The following is a 23,709-nucleotide window of genomic DNA, read 5'->3' on the forward strand; positions in this document are numbered from 1 at the left end:
TTGACTACATGGACCTTTGCTGGCAAAATGATGGCTTTTTAATAGTCCTCAATAATACCCCCAAATAAAACATAATCCTCAACTTTAAGGTTGTATGCTTTTTTTCAGTTAACAATAACATAATATATACATGTAAATTTTTCAGTATTTTTATGTCCATAATCTCACTTTGACCCTGTGAGGTAACAGGAAAGATACTGATGGACCCATTGTGCAGTTGAGGAAACCAAGGCTCCCGAGACTACACAGGAGCCCAGCTTACACCATGGCTAGGAAGGACTTCATTTTGCAGAGACGGAAACTGACAAAGATGCTGGGGTCTAGCCCAGATCACACAGCTGGAGGGAACACAAGGGGTGTCCTGAGCCTTTTTCAGTTTCAGCAGGCGCTGGCTGGGAGGCAGGAACCCCCTCTTCTGGACGGTGCAGAGGGCCAACTGCCTGGCAGCCCCTACCACCGCGAGTCCTTCAGGACACCCGATCGCAGCATCACCTGCTCTGCCATCACTGCCTTGGCCGGTGGCCTGCTATTGTGCAACCAGGCACGGGGCTGGGGCTGGCCCCATAAAATCAACAGCTGGTTGGCTTGGTCTGGCTGATTCTGCCCCACTGGAGTTCAACTGTGACAGCAATGAATCAGGCTAATGGTGAGAAGTGGCCGTTCTTCCTCTGTGGCCTGGAGACAGGTATTTCCAAGGCTCCTCCCCTGGCTCAGGCAAACACACCTGACCTACCAGCCCCCTCCACCCCGCCTCCTGCCCCCAGTCTCTCTCACGCTCTCTCCAGGCCCAGGGTGAGGCAGAATAGCCAGGGACAAGGTGGGGTGAACCAGACAGAGCTGGACAGCTCTCGCACCCCTGTCCCGCCAGCCACCCCTGCCAACCTAGGATCCTGGGGAGGGCAGAGCTCTCCTTCCCACAGGAAGAGAAGGTGCCCAGTGACCTTGGGGTGTGCTTCAGCCTGGAGACCCCCTCACCCACCCCTCTCTGCCTGCTGCTTGCACTCTGCCTCTGACTCTCTTCCAAGAACAACTTGGCAACTTCCAATCCACAACCTGCAAAAAAAAAAAAAGTGATAGGGGAGGGCCACAGGCCAGGGTAGGGGTGGGGAGCAGGCAGGTTGACCTATTTTTATGTGGTGCTAAGTAGCATAAACAGCTCATGCAAATAGACTTGAAAATTGTTGGAGCGGAATTCAGGGGGAGGTGGGGAGCAGGGGGAGCGGCTGGGAGGTGGAAGGTGTAGGACAACTGAGATTTCTGCCTGAGACCCTTCTGGGAAATGGCACATCACGGCAGCTTTCCTGTTCAGTCCAGCTTTCCCGTTCATTCCTTGTTATATTCAACCAAGCCACAAATATAAGCCAAGTGCCCTAGAGGCTGAGTGGACAGACGAGGTCCTGCCTGCATGGAGTATGAGTCCAGAAGAAAGACATGCCTGGACTCTGGACTCCTCTCCCCTGACCCACGCCCTCCAGCTAGACTGGCTCATCCATCCATTGGTTGGGGCGTGAGGGGTCCTCAGTTCAGGCCTGGACACTTAGGTCATTCTGGGTAGGTTCTCGGAGCCCATCTTGCCCAGAGGATTCTACATGCTGGTCCTTTTCCTTCACCTTGAACACTTCCAGTGACAGGGAGCTCACTCCAGTCTTGGATCATCATAGCCTGGGAGCTAAGGACTTACTCACATGAGGCCAAGTTTTGCCTTTTTGCCTCCTGCTCACGTCCACCTGATGGCCCTGGGTCGCTTCCTCTGAATCACAGGGTCACACTGCCTTAGACCTGCATGGGCCTGGCCTAGACCTTGGCTTTGCCAGCAGCAGTGCAAACTCAGGCAGGTCCCACCGAGCCTCCGCCTCCTCATCTGTCAAATAGGGATGCCATCATATATAGCTGTGAGTTCTAAATGAGTTGGAACCCATGAAGACCTCAGCCCAGGGTTTGGCACATAGTAGGTGCATGGTAAATGTCAGCTGTCTTCATTCATTCATCCATCATTATTATTTTGATCATCAGTTTCTTTGTTCTTTATGTGTCTTGCTTCCAGACCACTCACTTCCCACAGGACCCTCCTCAGAGCACAGTTCAGCTAGTTGATGCCCCAAAGGGATCGCCAGGCTCCAGTTGCAGTCTCACCAGCCCAGAAGATCCTCTTCCTCTGTCTGGATGCCGGCCTCCTAAAGGAAGCCAAGCCATGTGTGTTCTGTGAAGAACGTTGGAGACAGCCAGCCTGCACCCAACACCTAGCTCTTCCACCTGCCAGTCATGTGGCCCTAGACCTGTCACAGATGTATCAGAGAGGCTGTAAAATGTGAGTATCTAGCTCGGAGATCATGCCAGATGGCCAGGAGAAATAGGTAGGTGCTCAGAGTCTGGCAGAGTAGAGAGGACCATCTTATGGTTTATGCTAGAGATGAGAACTACTATTTTCCATTGTTAATATAATTATTATGAGAAAAATCAGAACCTCCCCATTGGACTTGCTTACACTTGTTTTTATTGTTTCACATTTTCTTTTCAATAATGAATGTGTGGAGAAAACCACCAACTTATAAAAAAATTAATCTTCTTTATTTTCGTTTATGGCGGTGCTGGGTCTTTGTGGCTGCACACAGGCTTTCTCTAGCGGCGGTGAGTGGGGGCTCCTCTCCAGTGGTGGGGTGCAGGCTTCTCATTGCGGTGGCCTCTCTTGTTGCGGAGCTTGGGCTCTAGAGTGTGCAGGCTTTAGTAGTTCTGGCGCACGGACTTAGTTCCCCCACAGCATGTGGAATCTTTCTGGACTAGGAATCAAACCCATGTCCCCTGCATTGACAGGTGGCTTCTTAACCACTGGACCACCTGGGAAGTCCCTCACCAACTTTTGTACATCTGGGCCCTCTAAGGATCTTCATTCGGCCTTTCTCTGCAACTGCTGCAAAGCCTACAAACACCCTGACCCATAGTCAGAATTCCTGATTGGTGGTTGTGAGCTTATATATACAAAGTATGACCAGAGCTGTTTCAGCCACCACGATCCCTGGGTTGACAGTGTTGAGTGTGATCTCAACTATAAGCCTCAGTCTTTTCAAGGACCTAAGGGACTGAGGGTACAAGCAGTGCAGGACAGGCATATCCCGGGGGTGACCAGGGCATGGCTGAACCCCACAGTTCCTCAGGATCCGTGCCTTGTGATTCTGCAGCTCCAAACAACTCATAGAATCTAGACAGACTCTATGAAGATTTTCTGAGACTGTAAAGCATTCCAGGCATTCTTATGTCTGAAGGAGACATAGTCCTTGCTCCCTAGGAACCAGGTCTCACAATAAAGACACACAAAACACTTGGGAGGTGGGGGCCACACCTGGATGACCTCCAAGGAAGACAGTCCCATCAGCTGTGTTTGTTTGGCCAACAGTCCTTCTTTAAAAACTGAATTGGAATGCCTTTGGGAGGACAGTCTAGGTGACCCCATGGCCCTATGCCGCATCTCCTGTGTCACTGCCAAAATGGACATTATCCACCTGGTCTCTACAGTACGGATCCAAGGCATAGAGTATTAAACACGAAGCTATAAAGGCAGAAGCCAGTGTGACTACGTGCACAGAAAAGAGGGGCCTATCTACCTCAAGTCTGAGAAGGCTTCACAGAGGAGGGGGTATTAGGGTTTAGAGAAAGATGAAAGGGTAAGGGCTTTGATCATAACCCAAGTAACTCACCCATACCCCTCTTTGTCAAGTTCTTTGGTACTGGCTCCAGAACTGACCAGAGGGACAGGTTAGAACCTTTTATTCCAGGCCAGCAAGCGCCCTAAGGACTCCCCTCTCTCCAGGACATGTAGGAGGCACAGGTAAGGCTGTGGCGTGGAGCCTGAACCCCATGACCTGGGGTGGAAGCAGGAGGAGGAGGGGATGCAGGCAAAGGAGGGGAGAGGAAGGGTGGCTGGAGAAGAAGCGGGGAGGAGCTAAGTGGTCAAGCAGCCAAAATAAAGAGCATCCAGCTGCCCTGCGGCCGTCACTTCCTCCCTCTGGCCAAGGACACCCTCCCTTCAGCCCTTCGAGCACCACAGGTCCTACAAATACACACATTCTTGCACAAAAAGGAAAGCACCTCAGAGCCACTAGGAAACAAGTGGTATTTTATTCCTTTTGTCCTTGTTGAGAGGAGAGATCACGACACAGGGAACGGCAGTCCTGGTCACAGCGGCACGGTTTGGTCAGTTTCCACAAGAACACAAGGGGCAGGAGGGGCGGGCTTTGACTTTCCACTCTCTTCACCACCTGGGACCTCCTGCTCCTCCCTCTGCAGTGGGGCTGCCCGAAGCCCTGCCCGCTCCTTAACCTGGTGCCAGGCTAGCAGAGGGGGTGGGGGCTGGCACTGCTGCCTGGCCAGCAGGGCGGAGACAGCCAAGCAGAGGACCCCTGCTCTTTCTCCATGCTGCCCCTCCCCAGAGCACGGGCCCCAGACAAATGCATCCACTCAGCCATCACCTGCCAGAGCCCCAGTTCAGGGATGAGAGTCTGGGTCCAGGCGAGCTGGCTATAGATGGGAGTCTCTGGAGCAGGGAAGGCTGGAGAAGGGCGTATGGTTCCAGAGCCCGGGGGGTTATTGCTGAGAAGATACGCAAGGAGCACATTTCCCCGGGGGCAGGGTAAGGCGGGGCATATGGGCACCAGGGAAGGGGTTCAGCCGCCCGAGGGCAAGGTGGGCTCATCAGCTCCTTGCTGGAACCTCCCACTGCCAAGAGACCTCAGCACAGATTTGGTCCAGGGACAAGTATGGAAGCAAGGTTCTCACAAAAGGAGTGAAAAGCGGCCATGCACAAGGGTCATGAAGGTGATGTAAACCCTCCCAAGTCCCAAGCCAGCTGGAGATTCCCACCAGACCCCCATATCCACCCTGAAATCAAGAGAAGGGACTGGTCTCTCAGAGAGAAGCAGACTCCCAAGAGTAGGAGGTGATGGGGCCACGGAGAGAGAGAGGAGCTGACAGCCACATGGCTCAGCTCCGGTCCAGGAAGGTGGGTTCAGGTTCACTAAAGCACAATGTCATCCACGAACAAGCAACCACAGAGATCACAGTCATCAGACACACACACACAGACACACACGTCACAGGAGGTGGACAAGACCACAGGCTCCAGGTGGGGGAGGCGGGGTTGCATTATTAAGTTGAGGACAGGTGTCGAGGGGCTGGGGACACATAAGCTCCTGGCTTCTCCTGGGGAAAGACCTGTTGCTGAAGTGGCCGGTTTTCTTAAGCATCAGTATTTGCATCTAAAGGTTCAAGCAGCTGCCTTCAGGGTCTGGAGGTCGAAGCAGAAGAGAATTCAAATTAAAATAAACCTCTGGCTTCCTTTCAAACCTCTCCATTCACGCGTCTCCCAGCCATTCCTTAGGGAAGCCCCTCTGCCCATGGGAACGCCTAAGATGAGACCCACTCTAAGTGCCTTGTTTCCAGTAAACCAAGGAGGGTGAGTCTGAGAAGCAGGACCAGGAGACGAAGGTGGAGGAGGGCATGGAGCTCAGCGGGGGCTCTCTCAGGGGAATGGAAGCTGGCAGATGAAGACATGGAAAGGATTGTTAAACCGGGTTTCTTTCTCAGGACACCCTCAAGAATTGCTCACAGTCCTGAGACTCAGGAGAACAGGGTTTCCGAGGAAGTTCTAGTTTAAAAAAAAAGACAATTGTTGGCTCAAGGCTCCTCCCTGGCACCTCCCCACAGGGCCCCCCAGATTCGGAACCACCAGCTGCCGTGACGTGGACAGATCACTGAGCCACAGTTGGGACACCTGCCACCTGGATTGGATCTATAGCCACGTCAAGCTGAGGCATCCTTGACCTCCCCAGGGCCCAGCTAGAAAATGGAGGTACTGAGCCCCACTCTGCCCACCCACGGGGCTGTCATGAGAATAGAAAAGCACTTAGGAGTGAATTCAAATGCTCCCATGTTATTAGCATCACGGTAAGAGCTGGTATACCGGCATTCTACATCCAGAAATTTATTTCAACTCACAATTTAGGATAAAGTATATCCCTTATTTGGGGCTTCCCTGCTGGCTCCATGGTAAACAACCTGCCTGCTAATGAGGAAACGCGGGTTTGATCCCAGGGTTGGGACGATCTTCTGAAGAAGGAAATGGCAACCCACTCCAGTACTCTTGCCTGGAAAATCCTAAGGATGGAGGAGCCTGGTAGGCTGCAGTCCATGGGGTCGCTAAGAGTCGGACACGACTGAACAACTTCACTTTCACTTTTCACTTTCATGCGTTGGAGAGGGAAATGGCAACCGGCTCCAGTGTTCTTGCCTAGAGAATCCCAGGGACGGGGGAGCCTGGTGGGCTGCTGTCTCTGGGGTCGCAGAGTCGGACACGACTGAAGCGACTTAGCAGCAGCAACTAAACCACAACATATCCCTTATTTGTACGGAAAAAAAAGGCAGAGTGAGCTAACAGAAGACTGCCCCCTGCTAAGTCCCAGTATGTTGCAGGGTATGTCATAAAGGGAGACAGGCGGGAGCAGAGGGGTGTGGTGAAATCCAACCCTCAACTATCAATACAAAGTCCCTGAGCTCAAGTTCCAGTCCGTTACTTACCATCTGTATGGCTCTTCTCTCTGACCTCAATTTATTCATCTATAAAATGGGGCTACACCCCACCTGTCCTACTCACTTTTTCTGGCAGGCTTGAGTGAGTTTGTGTATGTGGCAGCAATTTAAAAACTGTAAAGCATTTAGATTTTTGCTTTCCTATATTACTATAACGAACAATGGAAATGGATACTAACCAGTAACTTAGTGCCCCTAAATGTCAAGAGCTGATAATGTTGGTATGGTGTTGGGGGTGGGGGTTCGGGGCCATATACTAATCCTCCTACTTCTGTGTAGGTTGGAAAGTTTCAAAATAAAATGTTAACGTCAAAGGATGGCCTGAGGAACTTTCTGAATCATCACCGGAAGCCATTGCCTTTATACTACTTTGATATCAGGAGCATTTCATGAATGCTAATTCCCTCCCAAGTCATGCCCACGTGGCAGCTAGGATGATGCCCGAGCATCTTGACTGCTGGGTTGTGAGGAAGCTCAATTTCCCAACTGCATGTTCTGTGTGTGTGTGCGTGTGGTACTGGGAGGTTTTAGTCCATCTGTCTCATCACCCTTCAGGCTTGAGTTTCTGCAGAGCACAGCTCATGATCAAAGCCATGCCCATTGCAAAAGCTAGCCAATTCCTCCCTGATGACTCCTCAGCCAGACTCTGGTCAGAACAGTGATGGTGACAGGAAAATATGGGCAGACAGCACTTACCTTTGCGCCTGGGGGCTGCACTTCAGTTCTCTGCTTTCTGGGGCTCCGTGGCTGGAAAAAGAACCAGAATGGAGCCCAGGGAATGTATGGAGTGGGGGGAATGAACTCCTCATCCCAGTGGGCCACCCCCCTGCAGCAGCTATGCCTGTCTTGGGGGTTGGGGGGAGCCTGACCCGCAGAGCAGGGGTGCTTCATGCAGACTGCGAGTCAGACAGACCTGGGGAAGATCCCTATCTGCAATTCACCTGTTAGAGGACTTGGCACGTTCCTGAACTTTTCTGAGCCCCTCTGTTGTAAAATGTGGAGAGTGATGCCCACCTCCTGGGGCTGTGTGCCCATTACTGAGAAGTGAAACACTCTGTACCATGCCCAGCACTGAGCAGAGTCCCTGTAAATAGCAGTCGTCAGGAACAGCAGCCTGTCTCGTGGAGGTAAGGGGATGACACAGAGCAGAGGACCTGGGACCCCTCTCTGGCATCTGGAAACATGCCTGGCTGGCCAGCTCTCAAGAAGCCACCTCACTTGACAACCATGCTCCACCCCAAGCTGCACAAGGACCCTTGCCTGTTTCCTCCGTCCCACCTGGGCAGGTGGTCTTGACACTTACCATTTGCAGTGACGAGGTTCTCCACCTGAGCCTCCTCATCCCCAGGAGCCCTGCAGGCAGACAAGATGCAAGCCCGTCAGAGGTCTCCAGGACAAACCCAGAGAGCACTGCCAGTCCCCTTGCTGGGGCAGGGCCCAGGAATTCATCTCCTCCAGGTCATGGTGGCTCATTCTCCATTATGGGGCTCACGGGGTGGGGAAAGGTCAGAGGAATTTATGGGCACCCTTCGATGTTGGCACCCGAGACGGTAAGTGCTGGGAAGGTGTGTGTCCTGTCACTGACTTGGGACTTCTGAGCTCCAAGGCTGCCCTGGGTTACCATGGGGACTAATGAGTGTGCCCTTATGTAGGGGCAAAAGGGGAGTGAGAGGAAGCCCAAATTTCCACAAAAATCAAAGAGCCTCATGAACAGGTGACCCGCAGAGCAGCATCACAGGTCCTGGAGAGAGGAGACAGACCTCAAGAGAGACCCTGAGGCCAAGCCCAACTGTCTCAAGGGCCTCCAGACAAGGATCCAGCATCCTCCCCCTCCCCCTCCCCCACCCCACACATACATCAGAAGAAAGAAGGGCAGGCTGACCCTTGACGTTTTGACCTCTCCTTTGCCCCCAAGGCTGCCTGCTGCTGCTGCTAAGTCGCTTCAGTCGTGTCCGACTCTGTGCGACCCCATAGACGGCAGCCCACCAGGCTCCCCCATCCCTGGGATACTCCAGGCAAGAAGTGGAGTGGGTTGCCATTTCCTTCTCCAATGCATGAAAGTGAAAAGTGAAAGTGAAGTCGCTCATTCGTGTCCGACTCTTAGCGACCCCATGGACTGCGGCCCACCAGGCTCCTCCGTCCATGGGATTTTCCAGGCAAGAGTGCTGGAGTGAGGTGCCATTGCCTTCTCCCCAAGGCTGCCTGGCAACCCTCAAAACTTCTACCCCTACCCCAACGCACATGGCCTGTCTCTGGGACAAGAATCCAGAAATACATTCATTTGGGGTCACACACCACGGGCCCCTCCCTGTGCCCTCCCAGCGTCACCCCAGGTGCCCACAGCAATGGTATCCTTACCGCGGCTTCTGATTGAAACTGCACTTGCATCGGCGACCTGAAAGGCAAAGAAACCATCCAGGGTCAGTGTCCGGCTTGGCCTGAGCAGGGCTGCGCTGTGAGTCTGTGGGACTGTGTGACCAGCAGCCTGGGACTCTGTGCAGTGCACGACTTGCACAGCTGTATGTGGCGATCCTTGGCTGGAGGAGGGCTCTTCTGATGTCAAGGTTCAACACGACTGTCTTCTTGACCACGTAAGCGCTGAGAGCTGCAAGCAGCCCAGGCTCACGAGGGGAAACAAACGCAGGGGGACACGCCTCGGAGCCCTCTGAGGACAGCCCCCATCTCCTCTCCCCGTGACTCCCCGACTCATGCCCTGATGGATACAGCCACCCCGCCCCTCTGTATCTGTGCTTGTTTTCATCGAGTACTTATTTTGTTCATGCTTCGCTGTTTCACTGAGCACCTATTATGTGCCCAGCAGTGTATTAGGTTCTGGAGATAACTAGGAAGATAGACAGGCTCCTTCCCTCTCCAGGAAAGAGAACTATCGTATGCCACCTGCTTCATAGCCACAGACATTGTCCTTAGAGAGTGAACAAAGGAACGAACATACTTACTGAGGATAAGCAGGATCCCCACCGAGAAGAGGACCACGGCAAACACCAGTCCCCCAATTCTCAGGGTCTGGTAGTCTGCGAAAGGAACAAGGGTGAGAGACAGAAGAGGTGAAGGGCCAGGGAGAGCACGTCGGTCCTGCCCCTGCATGGGGCTGCACCTCCCCCCACCATCACCACTCACCATAATGAAAAGGGTCCTTTTCTTTCTCCTGCTCAGCGGCTGGAAAAACAAACAGGCGTGGTCAAGAGGAAGACAGCTCACATCCTGATTCCCAAGTCTACCACCTTGTCTCACAGGCCTCACTCCCCACACAGGGATCCCTGGAAAGCAGGGCCCAGGAGGCAGAGACGCTCACAGAAGCATGGAAGGCTGGGCCGGCCTTGCCAGGGTCACTGCCGGGGCCAAAGGCAGGTGCAGCTCAGAGCCCGAGTCTGAGTCAGTGTTCACAGGAGCCACACGTATTGCCCCTTCTGAATCTTAAATCATCCCCAAAAGGCAGGGGGATTTTCTTCTTGTTACAGGTGGGGAGGCTGAAACCAAGGGAGGAAATGTGACTCGAACAGTCTAGACTGACGTGCAAGTCTGGCTCCCAGTATTCAGGCTGAGCCTACAGGGACCTGCTGGGCTTGACAGCAGGAGCCAGTGGGGAGAGAGGTGGGCAGGCTGGATCGGGGGCTGAGTTAGCTGCTGCCTTCCAGGACTTTCTTTGCAGGCTAAAGGCAGGGAAGGTGATCAGACATGTCGAATCTCAGACCCCCCACCCCGAGTGTCCCACAGGGCCAGGACCTTCCATGAGAAAAGGCTGTGGCTGCCACCCTGTCGAGCCAGGTCCTGAGGGGTACTCACCACTGGCCAGGACCGCTGGGGCCAGCAGGCCACACAGGAAGAGCAGCACCACTTCCATGGCGTCTGGGGACAGAGGGAGGGAAATGATTCTCTGGGTAGGAGACGCCCCACTCTAACCCTCAGCCTGGCCAGGGGCCCAGTCGGACTCCCACCCTGACTCCAAGCTCTCCCCTCGGATGGTTTGAAAGCTGAAGCAGCTGCCATTGACAGACTCCTTACAGAGGGCTCTGCAAGCATGAATTCAATTACAATGGAATCAGTTCAACCAGCAGGCGCTGTGACTAATAACCTGTTTTGCAGGTGAAGAGCCTGAGTTTAAAGGAGGTGAATAACACTCATGGTAGCAAGCAGCAGAGCCTGGATCCTAACCCAGCTCAGGAATGCCTCCACCAGGCCGCCTCTCCGGTGCCAAAGTCACAAAACCCCAAGGGTTTGGGGAGAACATCTCACCTGAGTCCTCCTCCCTAGACCACCCAGAGACATGGCCATCTCTAGCTCATTAAGATGCCTGGGACTTCTGCCCTCGCCCTCTACAACCGAGACCCACTGGCGGAAGTTCTTTCTATCAGATTAAATGGGGGCAGGGAGACCAATGCCCCTCGTGTCCAGCCAGGGGTGAGGGTGGGAGGCCTGCTGTTTCCTGGACTCTGTATAGTAATCCCTGAAGGGCTGACAGCTCTCCCTCAAGGCACCCCCGCACCCTCTCACCTCCAAAGTGCCCAAGTCAACTCCTCTCATAGACTCTAGTTCATAAACCTCTGAAAGGTGGTTTGATTAAACAAAGGGAACATGGAGACAGGTTCTCGGAGCATCAGCGCCCGGCCTCCCCTTCCCCAGCAGGTGCCTGAGACTTCTGCTCAAGCCCCTGGTCTCGGGCCACTGGTCCCTGGATTGGCCATCTGGATGCAGGCCGAGGGCAGGGCAGCTGGTCCCTCCCAGGGATGGATTTCGGTGCAGTTACACATGCCTCACCCCTGGGCTTAAAGGAGGGCACTAGGGAGCCAGAGAGGTAAAGGCAAAGAAACCCAGGCCAGAAAAGCCCAAAGCTGCTTGCCCTTTCCTAGTGGGGTGAGACAGGCTGCGGTCTGACCTCCTGCACACTCTCCAGCAGTCAGGACCACACGTGCTCGGAGGGTTCATTCCTCTCCTGGCCCGGCAGCCCGCAGGCCCCAGCTGCCCTTCACCTCCCGGCCAGCAGAGGTCAGAATAGCTCCATCTGCAATCAAACCACAGCAGCGACCCTGGACTCCACTCGGAATTCAAGAAGCATTTCTCATAAGGCAGTCATATGCTTTTAATGTCACTTCATTTAATATTTGTATTTCTTTTAAATTTCACATTATATTTCATATGTATAAAAACACATGTAACACACATAATGAAACAGTAAAAGGAAACACCCATAAAGCCACTTCAGAACTGGCACTTTGTACACGCTGCTACGTTTATCTCTATTTCCTCCAACCCATCCCCTTGCCTTACTCCCAGAGGTAAACAGTACCCTGAACATAGATGTTTATCCTTTTCTTAAAAAAAAAAGTTTAAAAATTAAGATACAATTCACATACCAAAAATTCATTTTAAAGTGTACAATTCAATGATGTTTAGTATATTCACAAAATTGTGTAACTATCATCCCTAAGAAACATTCATCATCCCAAAAGAAAGCTGGTGCCCACTGGCAGTCATTTCTCATCTTCCCTTTCTCACAGTCCCTGACAGTTACTAATCTAGCTACTTTCTGTCACTATGGATTTGCCTAGTCTGGGTCTTTTATATAAACATATTATAAAATATACAGCCTTTTGCATCTGGTTTCTTCACTTAGCATAAAGCTTTCAAGGTTCATCCATACTGTAGCATGTATCAGTACTTTTTATGGCTGAATAATATTCCATTGTATGGAGAGATATATATATATATCTTGTTCTTTTTAAAGAATATTTATCACTTCAGTCAGTTCAGTCGCTCAGTCGTGTCCGACTCTTTGCAACCCCATGAATCGCAGCACGCCAGGCCTCCCTGTCCATCACCATCTCCCAGAGTTCACTCAGACTCGCGTCCATTGAGTCAGTGATGCCATCCAGCCATCTCGTCCTCGGTCGTCCCCTTCTCCTCCTGCCCCCAATCCCTCCCAGCATTAAAGTCTTTTCCAATGAGTCAACTCTTCACATGAGGTGGCCAAAGTACTGGAGTTTCAGCTTCAGAACATCATTCCCTCCAAAGAAATCCCAGGGCCGATCTCCTTCAGAATGGACTGGTTGGATCTCCTTGCAGTCCAAGGGACTCTCAAGAGTCTTCTCCAACACCACAGTTCAAAAGCATCAATTCTTCGGTGCTCAGCCTTCTTCACAGTCCAACTCTCACATCCATACATGACTACTGGAAAAACCATAGCCTTGACCAGACGGACCTTAGTCGGCAAAGTAATGTCTCTGCTCTTGAATATGCTATCTAGGTTGCTCATAACTTTTCTTCCAAGGAGTAAGCGTCTTTTAATTTCATGGCTGCAATCACCATCTGCAGTGATTCTGGAGCCCCCCAAAATAAAGTCTGACACTGTTTCCACTGTTCCCCCATCTATTTCCCATGGAGTGATAGGACCGGATGCCATGATTTTAGTTTTCTGAATGTTGAGCTTTAAGCCAACTTTTTCACTCTCCTCTTTCACTTTCATCAAGAGTTCCTCTTCACTTTCTGCCATAAGGGTGGTGTCATCTGCATATCTGAGGTTATTGATATTTCTCCCGGCAATCTTGATTCCAGCTTCTGTTTCTTCCAGCCCAGCATTTCTCATGATGTACTCTGCATATAAGTTAAATAAGCAGGGTGACAATATACAGCCTTGACGTACTCCTTTTCCTATTTGGAAGCAGTCTGTTAAAGAATACATCAGTGGAGCTTCTTTGAGCTTTATAATCGTATCACTTTGTTTCATCTTCTGAGACTGGCTTTTTTGTTGTTGTTCAACACTTCTAAGACTCATTCATAAACACAGTTTACTCATTTTTCAGTGTTATGTAATACTCCACTGTGCAGGTAAATATTATCATGTATTGGTCCATTCTATCAACAGATTTTCCCCCAATTATGTGCTATTATAGTGTAGTTTTTAAACATATTTTGAGTTTGTTGCCTAGCACACAAGGGCACTGTTTTTCACTACCACTTTCACAGGAAATATTTTTTACATTGGAACCCAGTACAAACATACATACATGTAAACCAGAAATAACAATATTGCTAAACAATACTTAGCCTTAAAAAGGATGATGCCCTCTGATAGTTTCTATTCTGTTTCTTTAAAAGAAAAAGTGCTTAGGCCAATTAATGGCTAGCCCTATAAATTAATTAGTGGGTCACTCTGCAGTTTGAAAAATTATATTCAAGAGATAAGTTTAGGAGTTAAGTCATTGGGTTGTACAAATTATCAACTTTATAAAAAATTTTCAAACTATTTTCCAAGTGACCATCCCCTCTTTAAAGGCCCACCATTGCATATGACTGTCCCTATTACTCCACGTCCTTATCAATACTTGCTATTACTAGACTGCTTAATTTCTGCCAATCTAGAGGTGTAAACTATGGTCTCAACTGGATTCCTTAGAAATGGAGTTTAGCTTTTGATTGTTTACTTGCCATGCCTGCTTCTTCATCAGTGATGGGCCTTTCATGTCTTCTGCTCAGTTTTCCAATGGGTTGACATCTCTATTATTCACTTATTATTCTGGATACTAAAGTTTTGTCATTAAGTATACTTGCCTTTTTACATTTTTACTGTCTCTCAATGAATACAATTTATTAATACGAATGACTGGATGCAATGATCTTTCTGTCTTGTTTAAAGATATTCCTTGTCGCGCTGAGTCAGAAAGGATTTGCAGGACTTCCCTGGTGGTCCAGCAGTTAAGACTCTGCACTCTCAATGCAGGAAGCCAGGTTCCATCCTGGTCAAAGAACTAGATCCTGCAGGCCGAAAGTAAAGATTTCACACTGCAACTAAAAGGTCCCACATGCTGAAACTGAAGAGCCTTCATGCCGTAACTAAGCCTCAGTACAGCCAAATAAATACTTAAAATTTTTTTTTCTTCTAAATATGTTAAAGTTCTTTTACATTCAAGTCTGTATTCCATCCAGAATGGATGTCTATGGAAGGCATGAGGTTGGGATCCAAAATTCTTGCTTTTTCCACCTGACCGTCAGACGTCCTGGACAGCACCACCTGTCGGTATCTTCCTGCATGGTGCGCACGGCCACTCGTCTCGTATCTGGTTTCTGTTCAGGTGTGGGTCTGTTTCTGGCCTTTCTCTTTGGATCTCTTGGTCCGTTTGTCTGTTCCTGCATCAAGATCACTGTTTCAGTTCCTATAGCTTTATGGCAATCTTCCCCAGTGGCGGAAGCAGCTCCCTCTTCTTTTTCTCCCCTCTTCTCTGCCTCTCTTACCTCTTCCTTCAGGAATGTCTTAGCTATTCTTGGTCTTCTGCTCTTATATATAAAGTTTCAAATCAGTCTGTCAAATTCATCTAAAATGACTGGGATTTCCATTGGAATCACAATTCACCTATTCCCTTATGGCTCAATTGGAAAAGAATCCACCTGCAATGTGGGAGACCTGGGTTCAATCCCTGGGTTGGGAAGATCCCCTGGAGAAGGGAAAGGCTTCTCACTCCAGTATTCTGGCCTGGAGAATTCCATGGACTGCATAGTCCATGGGGTCACAAAGAGTTGGACACAGCAGAGCGACTTTCACTTCACTTCACAGAACATAGGGACAATTAACATTTTTGTGATATTGAGTCTCCTATCTATAAATAAATCTTTTCATTTGTTTAGATTCTTTCCAATGTTGTTGTTGTTTTTTTTTTTGGTTCTGCCATGGGGCATGTGGGATTTTAGTTCCCTGACCAGGGATCGAACCTGTGCCCCTGCAGTGGAAGTGCAGAGTCTTAACCACTGCCCACTCGACTGGCAGGGAAGTCCCTCAGTGTATTTCACTAAAGTTTTATAAATGCTTTCATATAGGTCTTCCACATCTTCTGTTAGATATATTGCTAGGTACCTTATTATTTTATTGTTCTTTAAAATACTCTCTTGTGTTTGCGAATTTTTGCTGGTATGGAGAAAGGCAATTGATTTGTATACATTGATCTTAAATCCAATCATCTTACTAAACTCTCTTACTATTTCTAATAATTTACCTACAGATTCTCTTGGTTTCTCTGTGGACATTTCTGTAAATGATACAAGACTGTTTATTCTAATAGAAGAATATTGTGTTTATTTATATTTCTTGTCACACTGTGCTGCTAGAACTTATAGTAAAATGTAGAATAGAGTCAGTGATAACAGACATACACACATATAGTCTTACTACTAATTTTTAAATTTGTGTGTATGTTTAGTTTTAATTTTCCCCCAGCTTTACTGTGATATGACATTATAACATTGTGTGAGTTTAAGGTGTACAATTACCACAGTAAAGTTTGTTAATACTTCCATCACCTCACATAATTACCTTCTGTCTATGTGTGTTGAGACTGGATAATGAAAATATAGTATGTGTGTGTGTGTGTGTGTGTGTGTGCGCATGCTTACACGCTCAGTCATGTCCCTCTCTTTGCAACCCCATGGACTGTAGCCCACAAGGCTCCTGTCCATGGAATCTCCCAGGCACAAATACTGGAATGGGTTGCCATTTCCTTCTCGAGGGCATCTTCCCGACCCAGGGGTTGAACCTGTGTCTCCTGCACTGGCAGGCATCTCCTGAGCTGGGATATTATTGATTTATAAAAAAGGAGATTACTGATTTTAAATAGATTTCTTCTAACATTTTCGAAGGTCCCCTCTAATCCTGGTTTTCCAACATGTTTCTCTTTTATGTTAATTATGAATGAGTACTCTACATCTATATTTTTTAACCTTTATCAATGAAGTAAAGTGAATGTCAAATTCTCTAATGTTAAATCATCCTTGCATTTGTGGGATGAAACCAATGTACTATTTTTAATAAACTGACGGATTTGGGTTGCTGATATGTTGTTTAGGATTTTTGCATTTATGTGCATGATTGAGACAAGGCTGCAATTTTTCTTTTATTGTGTTGACCTTGCCTGGTTTTGGTATCATGGTAGTACTGGCCTCACAGAACAAGTATTTCCTCTCTTGCTATTCCCCAGAAGAGACTGCAGAAAATTGAAATAAATATAGTATAAATAAATAGTGTGTTCTTTGAACATTTGGTAGAACTAAACTATAAAATTGCCTGACTTAGTATTTTCTTTGTGGGATAATTTTAACTTGTCTGTTCAATGAGTTAATGGTTACGGCACTCTTTGGCTTCCCAGATGGTACACTGGTAAAAGAATCTCCCTACCAATGCAGGGGACACAGAAGAAGAAGGTTCAGTCCCTGGGTCTGGAAGATCCCCTGGAGCAGGAAATGGCAACCCACTCCAGTATTCTTGCTGGAGAATTCCATGGACGGAGGAGGATGGCGGACTACAGTCCAGGGGGTTGCAAAAGAATCAGACACAACTGAAGTGGCTGAGCACACACACACACACAACATTCTTAAGATTTCTACCTTTTTCTTGATGGACTATAGGCCGCCAGGCTCCTCTGTCCACGGGATTTCCCAGGCAAGGGTACCAGAGCGGGTTGCCATTTCCTCCTCCACGGGATCTTCCCTGAATATAGTTAGTGAGTTATAATTTTTACAGAAATGTTTCCTTTTCTATTCAAATTTACTGCCATAAGGTTGTTTGTAGTATTTTCTAGCTATCATTAGAAATCTTTGTTGGATCTGAATTGTGTTCTTTTTCACATTGTTAATTTTGTTTATTTGCGACAACTCCCTTCTGTCTTGATTGGACTCCCTAGAGATTTAACTGTTTTATTAGTCTTCTCAAAGAACCAACTCTTAATTTTGTTGATCCTCTTTATGGTGTTTTAAATTATTCTTAATTCTGCCCTTAAACATTCTTTGGGTTTATTCCATTGTTTTCTCTTTAGATTTATCTTCTTCTATTGTATGTCTAGCCCATTAATGTTTAGCGTTTCTTGCTTTCTAATATTAGCTGCTGCTGCTGCTAAGTCGCTTCAGTCGTGTCCGACTCTGTGCAACCCCAGAGATGGCAGCCCACCAGGCTCCTCTGTCCCTGGGATTCTCCAGGCAAGAATACTGGAATGGGTTGCCATTTCCTTCTCCAATGCATGAAAGTGAAAAGTGAAACTGAAGTCGCTCAGTCGTGCCCGCCTCTCAGCAACCCCATGGACTGCAGCCTACCAGGCTCCTCCATCCATGCGATTTTCCAGGGATTTTCTACTATAATCTTCTAAGCGCCACTTTCATTCCAAATATAAGCTTTGAAATGTGACTCTTTGATTATTGTTTAGTTCTTAGTATTTTAGACTTGTGCTATAATTTATTTGACCTGTGCATCAAGAAGCATGCTTTTTAACTGTTCAAATGTATAGTGATTTTAAATTTACTTTTGTTACTAACTTCTAACTTAAGTGCACTGTGGTCAGAGAATGTGCTCTGTAGTATTTGGGTATCTTGAAATTTATTGAGACTGGCTTTATGATCTAGTATATGGTTGGTTATTCACTTCAAAAACTATACTCCATGTATTAAATTACAAATACTTTTATTGTTGGGAAAAAAGTTCTATATGCCATTGTGTGTGTGTGCTAAGTCGATTCAGTCATGTCCGACTCTTTGTGACCCCATGGACTGTAGCCCACCGAGTTTCTCTGTCCATGGAATTATCCAGACAAGAATACTGGAGTGGGTTTCCATTCCCTTCTCCAGGGGATCTTCCCAACCCAGGCATTGAACCCAGGTGCAGACGGTAAAGCGTCTGCCTACAGTGCGGGAGATCCGGGGTTCAATCCCTGGGTCGGGAAGATCCCCTGGAGAAGGAAATGGCAACCCACTCCAGTCGTCTGGCCCGGAAAATCCCATGGATGGAGAAGCGTGGTAGGCTACAGTCCATGGGGTTGCAAAGAGTCAGACACGACTGAGCCACTTCACTTTTCACTTTCTCCTGCATTATAGGCAGACTCTTTACTGTCTGAGCTCCCAGGGAAGCCCCTGTATGCCATTAGATTAAGAAAATTAACCATATTGTTGAAATTTCTATATGTTTCTTCATGTTTTGACTGTGTGACCAATTTGAGAATGTTGCTTTATAATCTACCACTGTGAGGAAGGATTTATAAATTTATCCCCAAATTTCTTATAATATTGTAACAGTAAGTTTAAAATCGTTACAGTGTCCTGCAAGCTGGCTCTTTTACGATTACATATGAATCCTGTCTTAAATTCTACTTTACTTTCCACTTTTCTTTATGCATTGTATGTATAAGATGCAATATCATCTTACAGTAAACAGCTAGATTAAAAAAATTCGACCTGATTATTAACTGTCAAGTTTACTCCATTTAACTTTATTGTGACTATTGACATATTTGGTCTGATTTCTACCACCTGTTTCCCTCCTACTTTTCTTATGTGTATTTCTCTCTTGATTTTTTTTCTAATTTATTTTCTCCCTCTACTGCTTAAGAAATTATCCAAGCTATTTCTAGTCTTTTGGTAGTTACCTTTGGAATTTGACCATTTGTATTTTCTATAGACTGAATGTTTGTGTCCCCAAAATTCATGTGTTGAAACCTAATCCTCAATGAGATGGTACTTGGAGGTAGGCCTTTGGGAGGTAATTAGGTCATGAGTTGGGGGAGACCATATGATGGGATTAGTGCTCTTTTATAAAAGAGACCGCAGAGAACCCTCTTGCCCCTCTGCCATGTGAGGGGTCAGTGAGGAGACGGCTGTCTATCAGCGAAGCAAGCCCTCATCAGACACTGAATCTGCTGGCACCTGGATCTTGGACTTCCCAGCCTCCAGATATATGAGAAATAAACATCTATTGTTTATAAGCCACCCAGCCTATGGTATTCTGTTATAGCAGCGTCATGACAGACCAATATTCAATTTCACAAAGATTTAATTTATATTTTTGGTCGTGCCACATGGCTTGCGGGATCTTAGTTCCCCAACCAGGGATCGAATGTAGGCTCCTGGCAATGAAAGCGCTGAGGGCTAACCACTAGCACGCACGCATGCGCAGCTGCTTCGGTCCTGTCTGACTTCTTGCGACTCTATGGACTGCAGCCCACCAGGCTCCTCTGACTGTGGGATTCTCCATACAAGAATAGTGGAGTGGGTTGCCATGCCCTCCACCAGGGGATCTTCCCAACCCAGGGATCGACCCCTTGTCTCCTGCACTGCAGGCGGATTCTTTACCTATTGAGCCACCTGGGAAGCCCCACGAACCACTAGACATCCAGGGAATTCCCTTAACAATGAGTTTAAATGTCTACAGCTAACCCAGGGATCAAACCCTGGTCTCCTGCATTGCAGGCGGATTCTTTTATTAGCTGAGCCACAAGGGAAGCCCAAGAATACTGGAGTGGGTAGCCTATCCCTTCTCCAGGGGATCTTCCCGACCCAGGAATCAAACTGGGGTCTCCTGCATTGCAGGCAGATTCTTGACCAACTGAGCTATCAGGGAAGCCAAAATGTATAATAGTTATAAAGTAAAATATTCTTCTTGAAAAATACAAATCACCCCCTTCCTGATACATATGCCATTATTTTACAAAATTTCAGTTCTGTTCTTAATTCTATGAAGTGATTAGTGTTTGTATTTCTTCGCAAGAAACACTTGTGTATAGATTCACCTGCGTGTATAGTGACCAGCCTTCAAGAGAGCCTCCAGTACCTCCTGGCATCCACACCTCTGTGCAGTCTCCCTTCACAGTGCACCAGGGCCAGTCTGCTGCTGCTGCTAAGTCGCTTCAGTCGTGTCCGACTCTGTGCGACCCAAGAGACAGCAGCCCACCAGGCTCCCCCGTCCCTGGGATTCTCCAGGCAAGAACACCGGAGTGGGTTGCCATTTCCTGCTCCAATGGAAGAAAGTGAAAAGTGAAAGTGAAGTCGCTCAGTCGTGTCCGACTCTTAGCGACACCATGGACTGCACCTACCAGGCTCCTCCGCCCATGGGATTTTCCAGGCAAGAGTACTGGAGTGGGGTGCCACTGCCTTCTCTGAGGGCTAGTATGGGTGACCAGTAAAAACATGGCAGAACTGATAATACTTCCAGTATCTGATTATAAGCACCACAGCTTTCTTTTCTTGCTTTCTCTCTCAAGGACTGCTTGCTCTAGGGAAAGTTACCTGCCATGTTTAAGGATGCTCAGGCATCCTTATGGAGAGGCCCACAAGGCAAAGAACCGAGGAGCTCGGTTCAAAAGCCCACTAGAAAGTAAGGCTGCCATGAACCATTAAGCGGGCTTGATCGTCCAGCCTTCACCGACTGTCACCCCGGCTGCTGCCAGTTTGACTGCAAGCTCATCCAAGGCCCAAAGCACAACCACTCAGCTCCACTCCTCCCTGACTGCTGACCCTCAGAGACTGTGCGAGATAATAAACATTTGTTGTTTTAAGCTGTTATGTTGCAACAGATAACTCATGCCATGTATTTACTAACCCATCTATTTATGATTCCTTTTGAATCTCAGGCATCCATCAAGCCATTTTTCTTGATTCCTGGAGAACATCTTAGAATTTTCTTTAATGGAGATCGATTAGCCGTAAACTCAGTTTTTCTTTATCGTTTCACCCTTCTGGGGGGCAGATCTAACATTCCCCAGTAATTCCAACCTTCTAGTATTCAAGCCTTTGTTTCCCTCCCCTGAACAGGGGCAGCAGCTGGGACTGCTTCTAGCTGGCAGAGGGGTTATGAGGCAAGCAAGGCCCCTCCAGGGAGGAGGAAGGGCACAGGTCAAGGGTCCCAGGCCACTAGTCACCGCTACACCTCTCCACAGCTCCACCTAATTACCGCCATAGATGCTTAAGTTCAAGTAAATCCCCAGCCCCCACACACGTACGCACTGAATTCCTAAACAGAGTTATACAATTCCAGGTTCTGCAAGGGATAAACAGGCAAGCAAGACGGGGGGCTGTGTGTGAAAGCAGAGGACTCAAGATATTTCAGCAAATGTGAAGAGGGCTTCACAAGAGGCAGAGACTACACTCACGGAGTAGCCAGCGTGGCAGGGCAGAGAAGACGGAACAGGGAACACAACAGGGCACCTGGGCTGTTTCCATGGAGGAGCTGACATTCCAGCTGAACCTTGAAAGCAGGACGGGATTCTGAGGGACAGGGCTAAGAAAAGAGAAAAGGAAAGGCATTCTGGCAGAGGAGTCAGCATGAGCAAAGGCAGTGAGAAGGGAAAACGGGGATCACAAACAGTATTCAATTTCAAGTTCAGTTCAAGTTGCACCTCTAGGCACTTCATTCAGTAGTGGCCACCTGAAGTGGCTTCCTCAGAAGGCTTCTGAATGAGGGCAGGTAGATGTGAGGGCCTTCATCCATCTGTGATGTCTGCATAGCGCAGGAGGGGCCGTGACAGCCATCTGCCAAGTATTTGCCATTTCGAGAATAAGATACCTTCCAAAACAGTGAATAATCGAGTTGTGTAAAGCATGAGAGTGTGGGTGGTGAGAATTCTGATAAGAGAGCTGGAATCAGCCTCTAGAGGATCTTGCATGCCAGGCTAAAGAGTAAAGACCTGTCTTTGTATTCTAAAGAAAACATTTCTGATCAAGTTACAGCGAGCTGAAAGAAAGACTGTTACAGATTTGGAAAGGGATCAACTCTCCTCCTTCAAGCTGCTGCCCAGGCCAGGACTACGCCAGCCACACCTCAGCATAAGCTTCCTTGGGGGGGGCCTCTTGGCCCCTACACCCATTTTTAAAAACCTTGCTGGTCCCTCTGGCACTGTCCCCGAGTCGAGTGGCCAAGGACGCAGACAGAGCCTCTGAAGGGACACAGAATGTCTTTCTCTCATGGCTGCACTGAGGACCTCTATCTCTTTCTTCTCTCCCTCCCACACAACTGCCCCTCACATTCCTTTCTCCCAGAAAGGAGGCGAGGCTGGCCGAGGGCTGGGGGAGGTTGAGAGGTGGTAGGCGTGGTAAACTCCATTTCCAGGCCACAGAGGCTAAGTAGCAGATTGAAGGGTGGGCGGGAATTTTTGGAAGCCTGGAAGCCGAAAGAGCAAGGCAGAGTTGGGTGGAGCTGGGAGAGGGGGTTCAGGAACATCACATTAGCCACCTGCACAAGTGAGATCATGGGCCGCCCCCTACCTGGGAGAGCCTGCGGACCTGGCCCCCGGGATGGGGCTCCAGCAAAGTCCTCACTTTTAGATGGGGGTGGGGTACTCTGGAACTCTAGATCTTTCAGACCGTCCTCCCCATCTGGAAAATGGAACCAGCCACCTTGTACTTCCTCTGAAGCACCTTCAGAGAAACAATTCAGTTTCCACTCATTTTCCTGCTCCGTTCCACGCTCTCATTTATCTCGACACTGGTGAACAGCTGACACTTTGGGTGGCAACAGCCTGTCCATGTTAATTTCCTTCCCTGATCTCTCTGCCGTCTGCACAGTTGCTTTTCTGCATGTGCAGGAGAGAGCAATCAGAAGAGTTTCTCTGGTTATTATCTTTCCATACTGAGTCACATAATTTCACATAATTGCCGGGTAAAAGCTGCTCAGAAAGAGAAGCCACGAGCTGATGATATAGCATCACGCTATATTATTTTTGATTCCACGAAGCAGTGAGGTAGATCAGAATACCCAGTTCTATTGTGAAAATAACTCAGAAACAACCTCCCTTTAAAATGCACAAGCTACAAATTACAGGGAAACATCCTCATCTCATCCTCATCTCTGTCTCACTCAGCCCCCAAGGCCTCGCTTCCCTTTCCTGGCATCCCACCTGCTTGCCTTCCTTAGGGTTCAGCCTATCAAAAATGTGCCCAGAGGGATCACAAAGGCCTGGGTCCTGGCAGGATCCCCAAAGAAAGATAAGGCCCCCTCCCTAGAAAGGACATGCTGGAAGGGAACCTTCATGGGGTCACAGAATGCCTGGAAAAGTCAAAGTGTTAGTCGTTCAGTCAAGTCCGACTCTTTGTGACCCTATGGACTGTAGCCTGCCACGCTCCTCTGTCCATGGGATTTCCCAGAATATTGGAGTGGGTTGCCATTCTCTTCTCCAGGGAAGCTTCCTGACCCAGGGACCAAACCTGGATCTCCCACATTGCAGGCGGATTCTTAACCATCTGAGCCACTAATACCTGGGCCTCATTGTTTAGGCTAACTGGTTACCCTAGACTGTTATCGCATGCCAAGGGACAAGATTTAGCCTATGATGTATCCAAATCTTTGGAACAAAGAAGCCTGTTAAAAGAAGATTT

At 48.3% G+C, this 23,709-nt stretch overlaps 1 protein-coding gene across 1 annotated transcript in view; it reads right to left on the bottom strand.

The window, feature by feature from the left end:
* Nucleotides 1–23,709, bottom strand: part of LOC128060411 (FXYD domain-containing ion transport regulator 6-like) — a 52,980-nt gene that overhangs the window by 12,478 nt on the left and 16,793 nt on the right. Inside the window, exons 2-6 of the mRNA XM_052652813.1 lie at nucleotides 10,384–10,446; nucleotides 9,718–9,756; nucleotides 9,537–9,611; nucleotides 8,938–8,974; nucleotides 7,283–7,326 (exon numbers count right to left, since the gene is read on the bottom strand). Of these exons, the coding sequence (XP_052508773.1) occupies nucleotides 7,283–7,326; nucleotides 8,938–8,974; nucleotides 9,537–9,611; nucleotides 9,718–9,756; nucleotides 10,384–10,441 (253 nt within the window). The 5' untranslated portion in view covers nucleotides 10,442–10,446. The remainder of the gene's footprint in view (nucleotides 1–7,282; nucleotides 7,327–8,937; nucleotides 8,975–9,536; nucleotides 9,612–9,717; nucleotides 9,757–10,383; nucleotides 10,447–23,709) is intronic.

This window comes from Budorcas taxicolor, chromosome 15, assembly GCF_023091745.1.
Source record: "Budorcas taxicolor isolate Tak-1 chromosome 15, Takin1.1, whole genome shotgun sequence".
NCBI lineage: Eukaryota > Metazoa > Chordata > Mammalia > Artiodactyla > Bovidae > Budorcas > Budorcas taxicolor.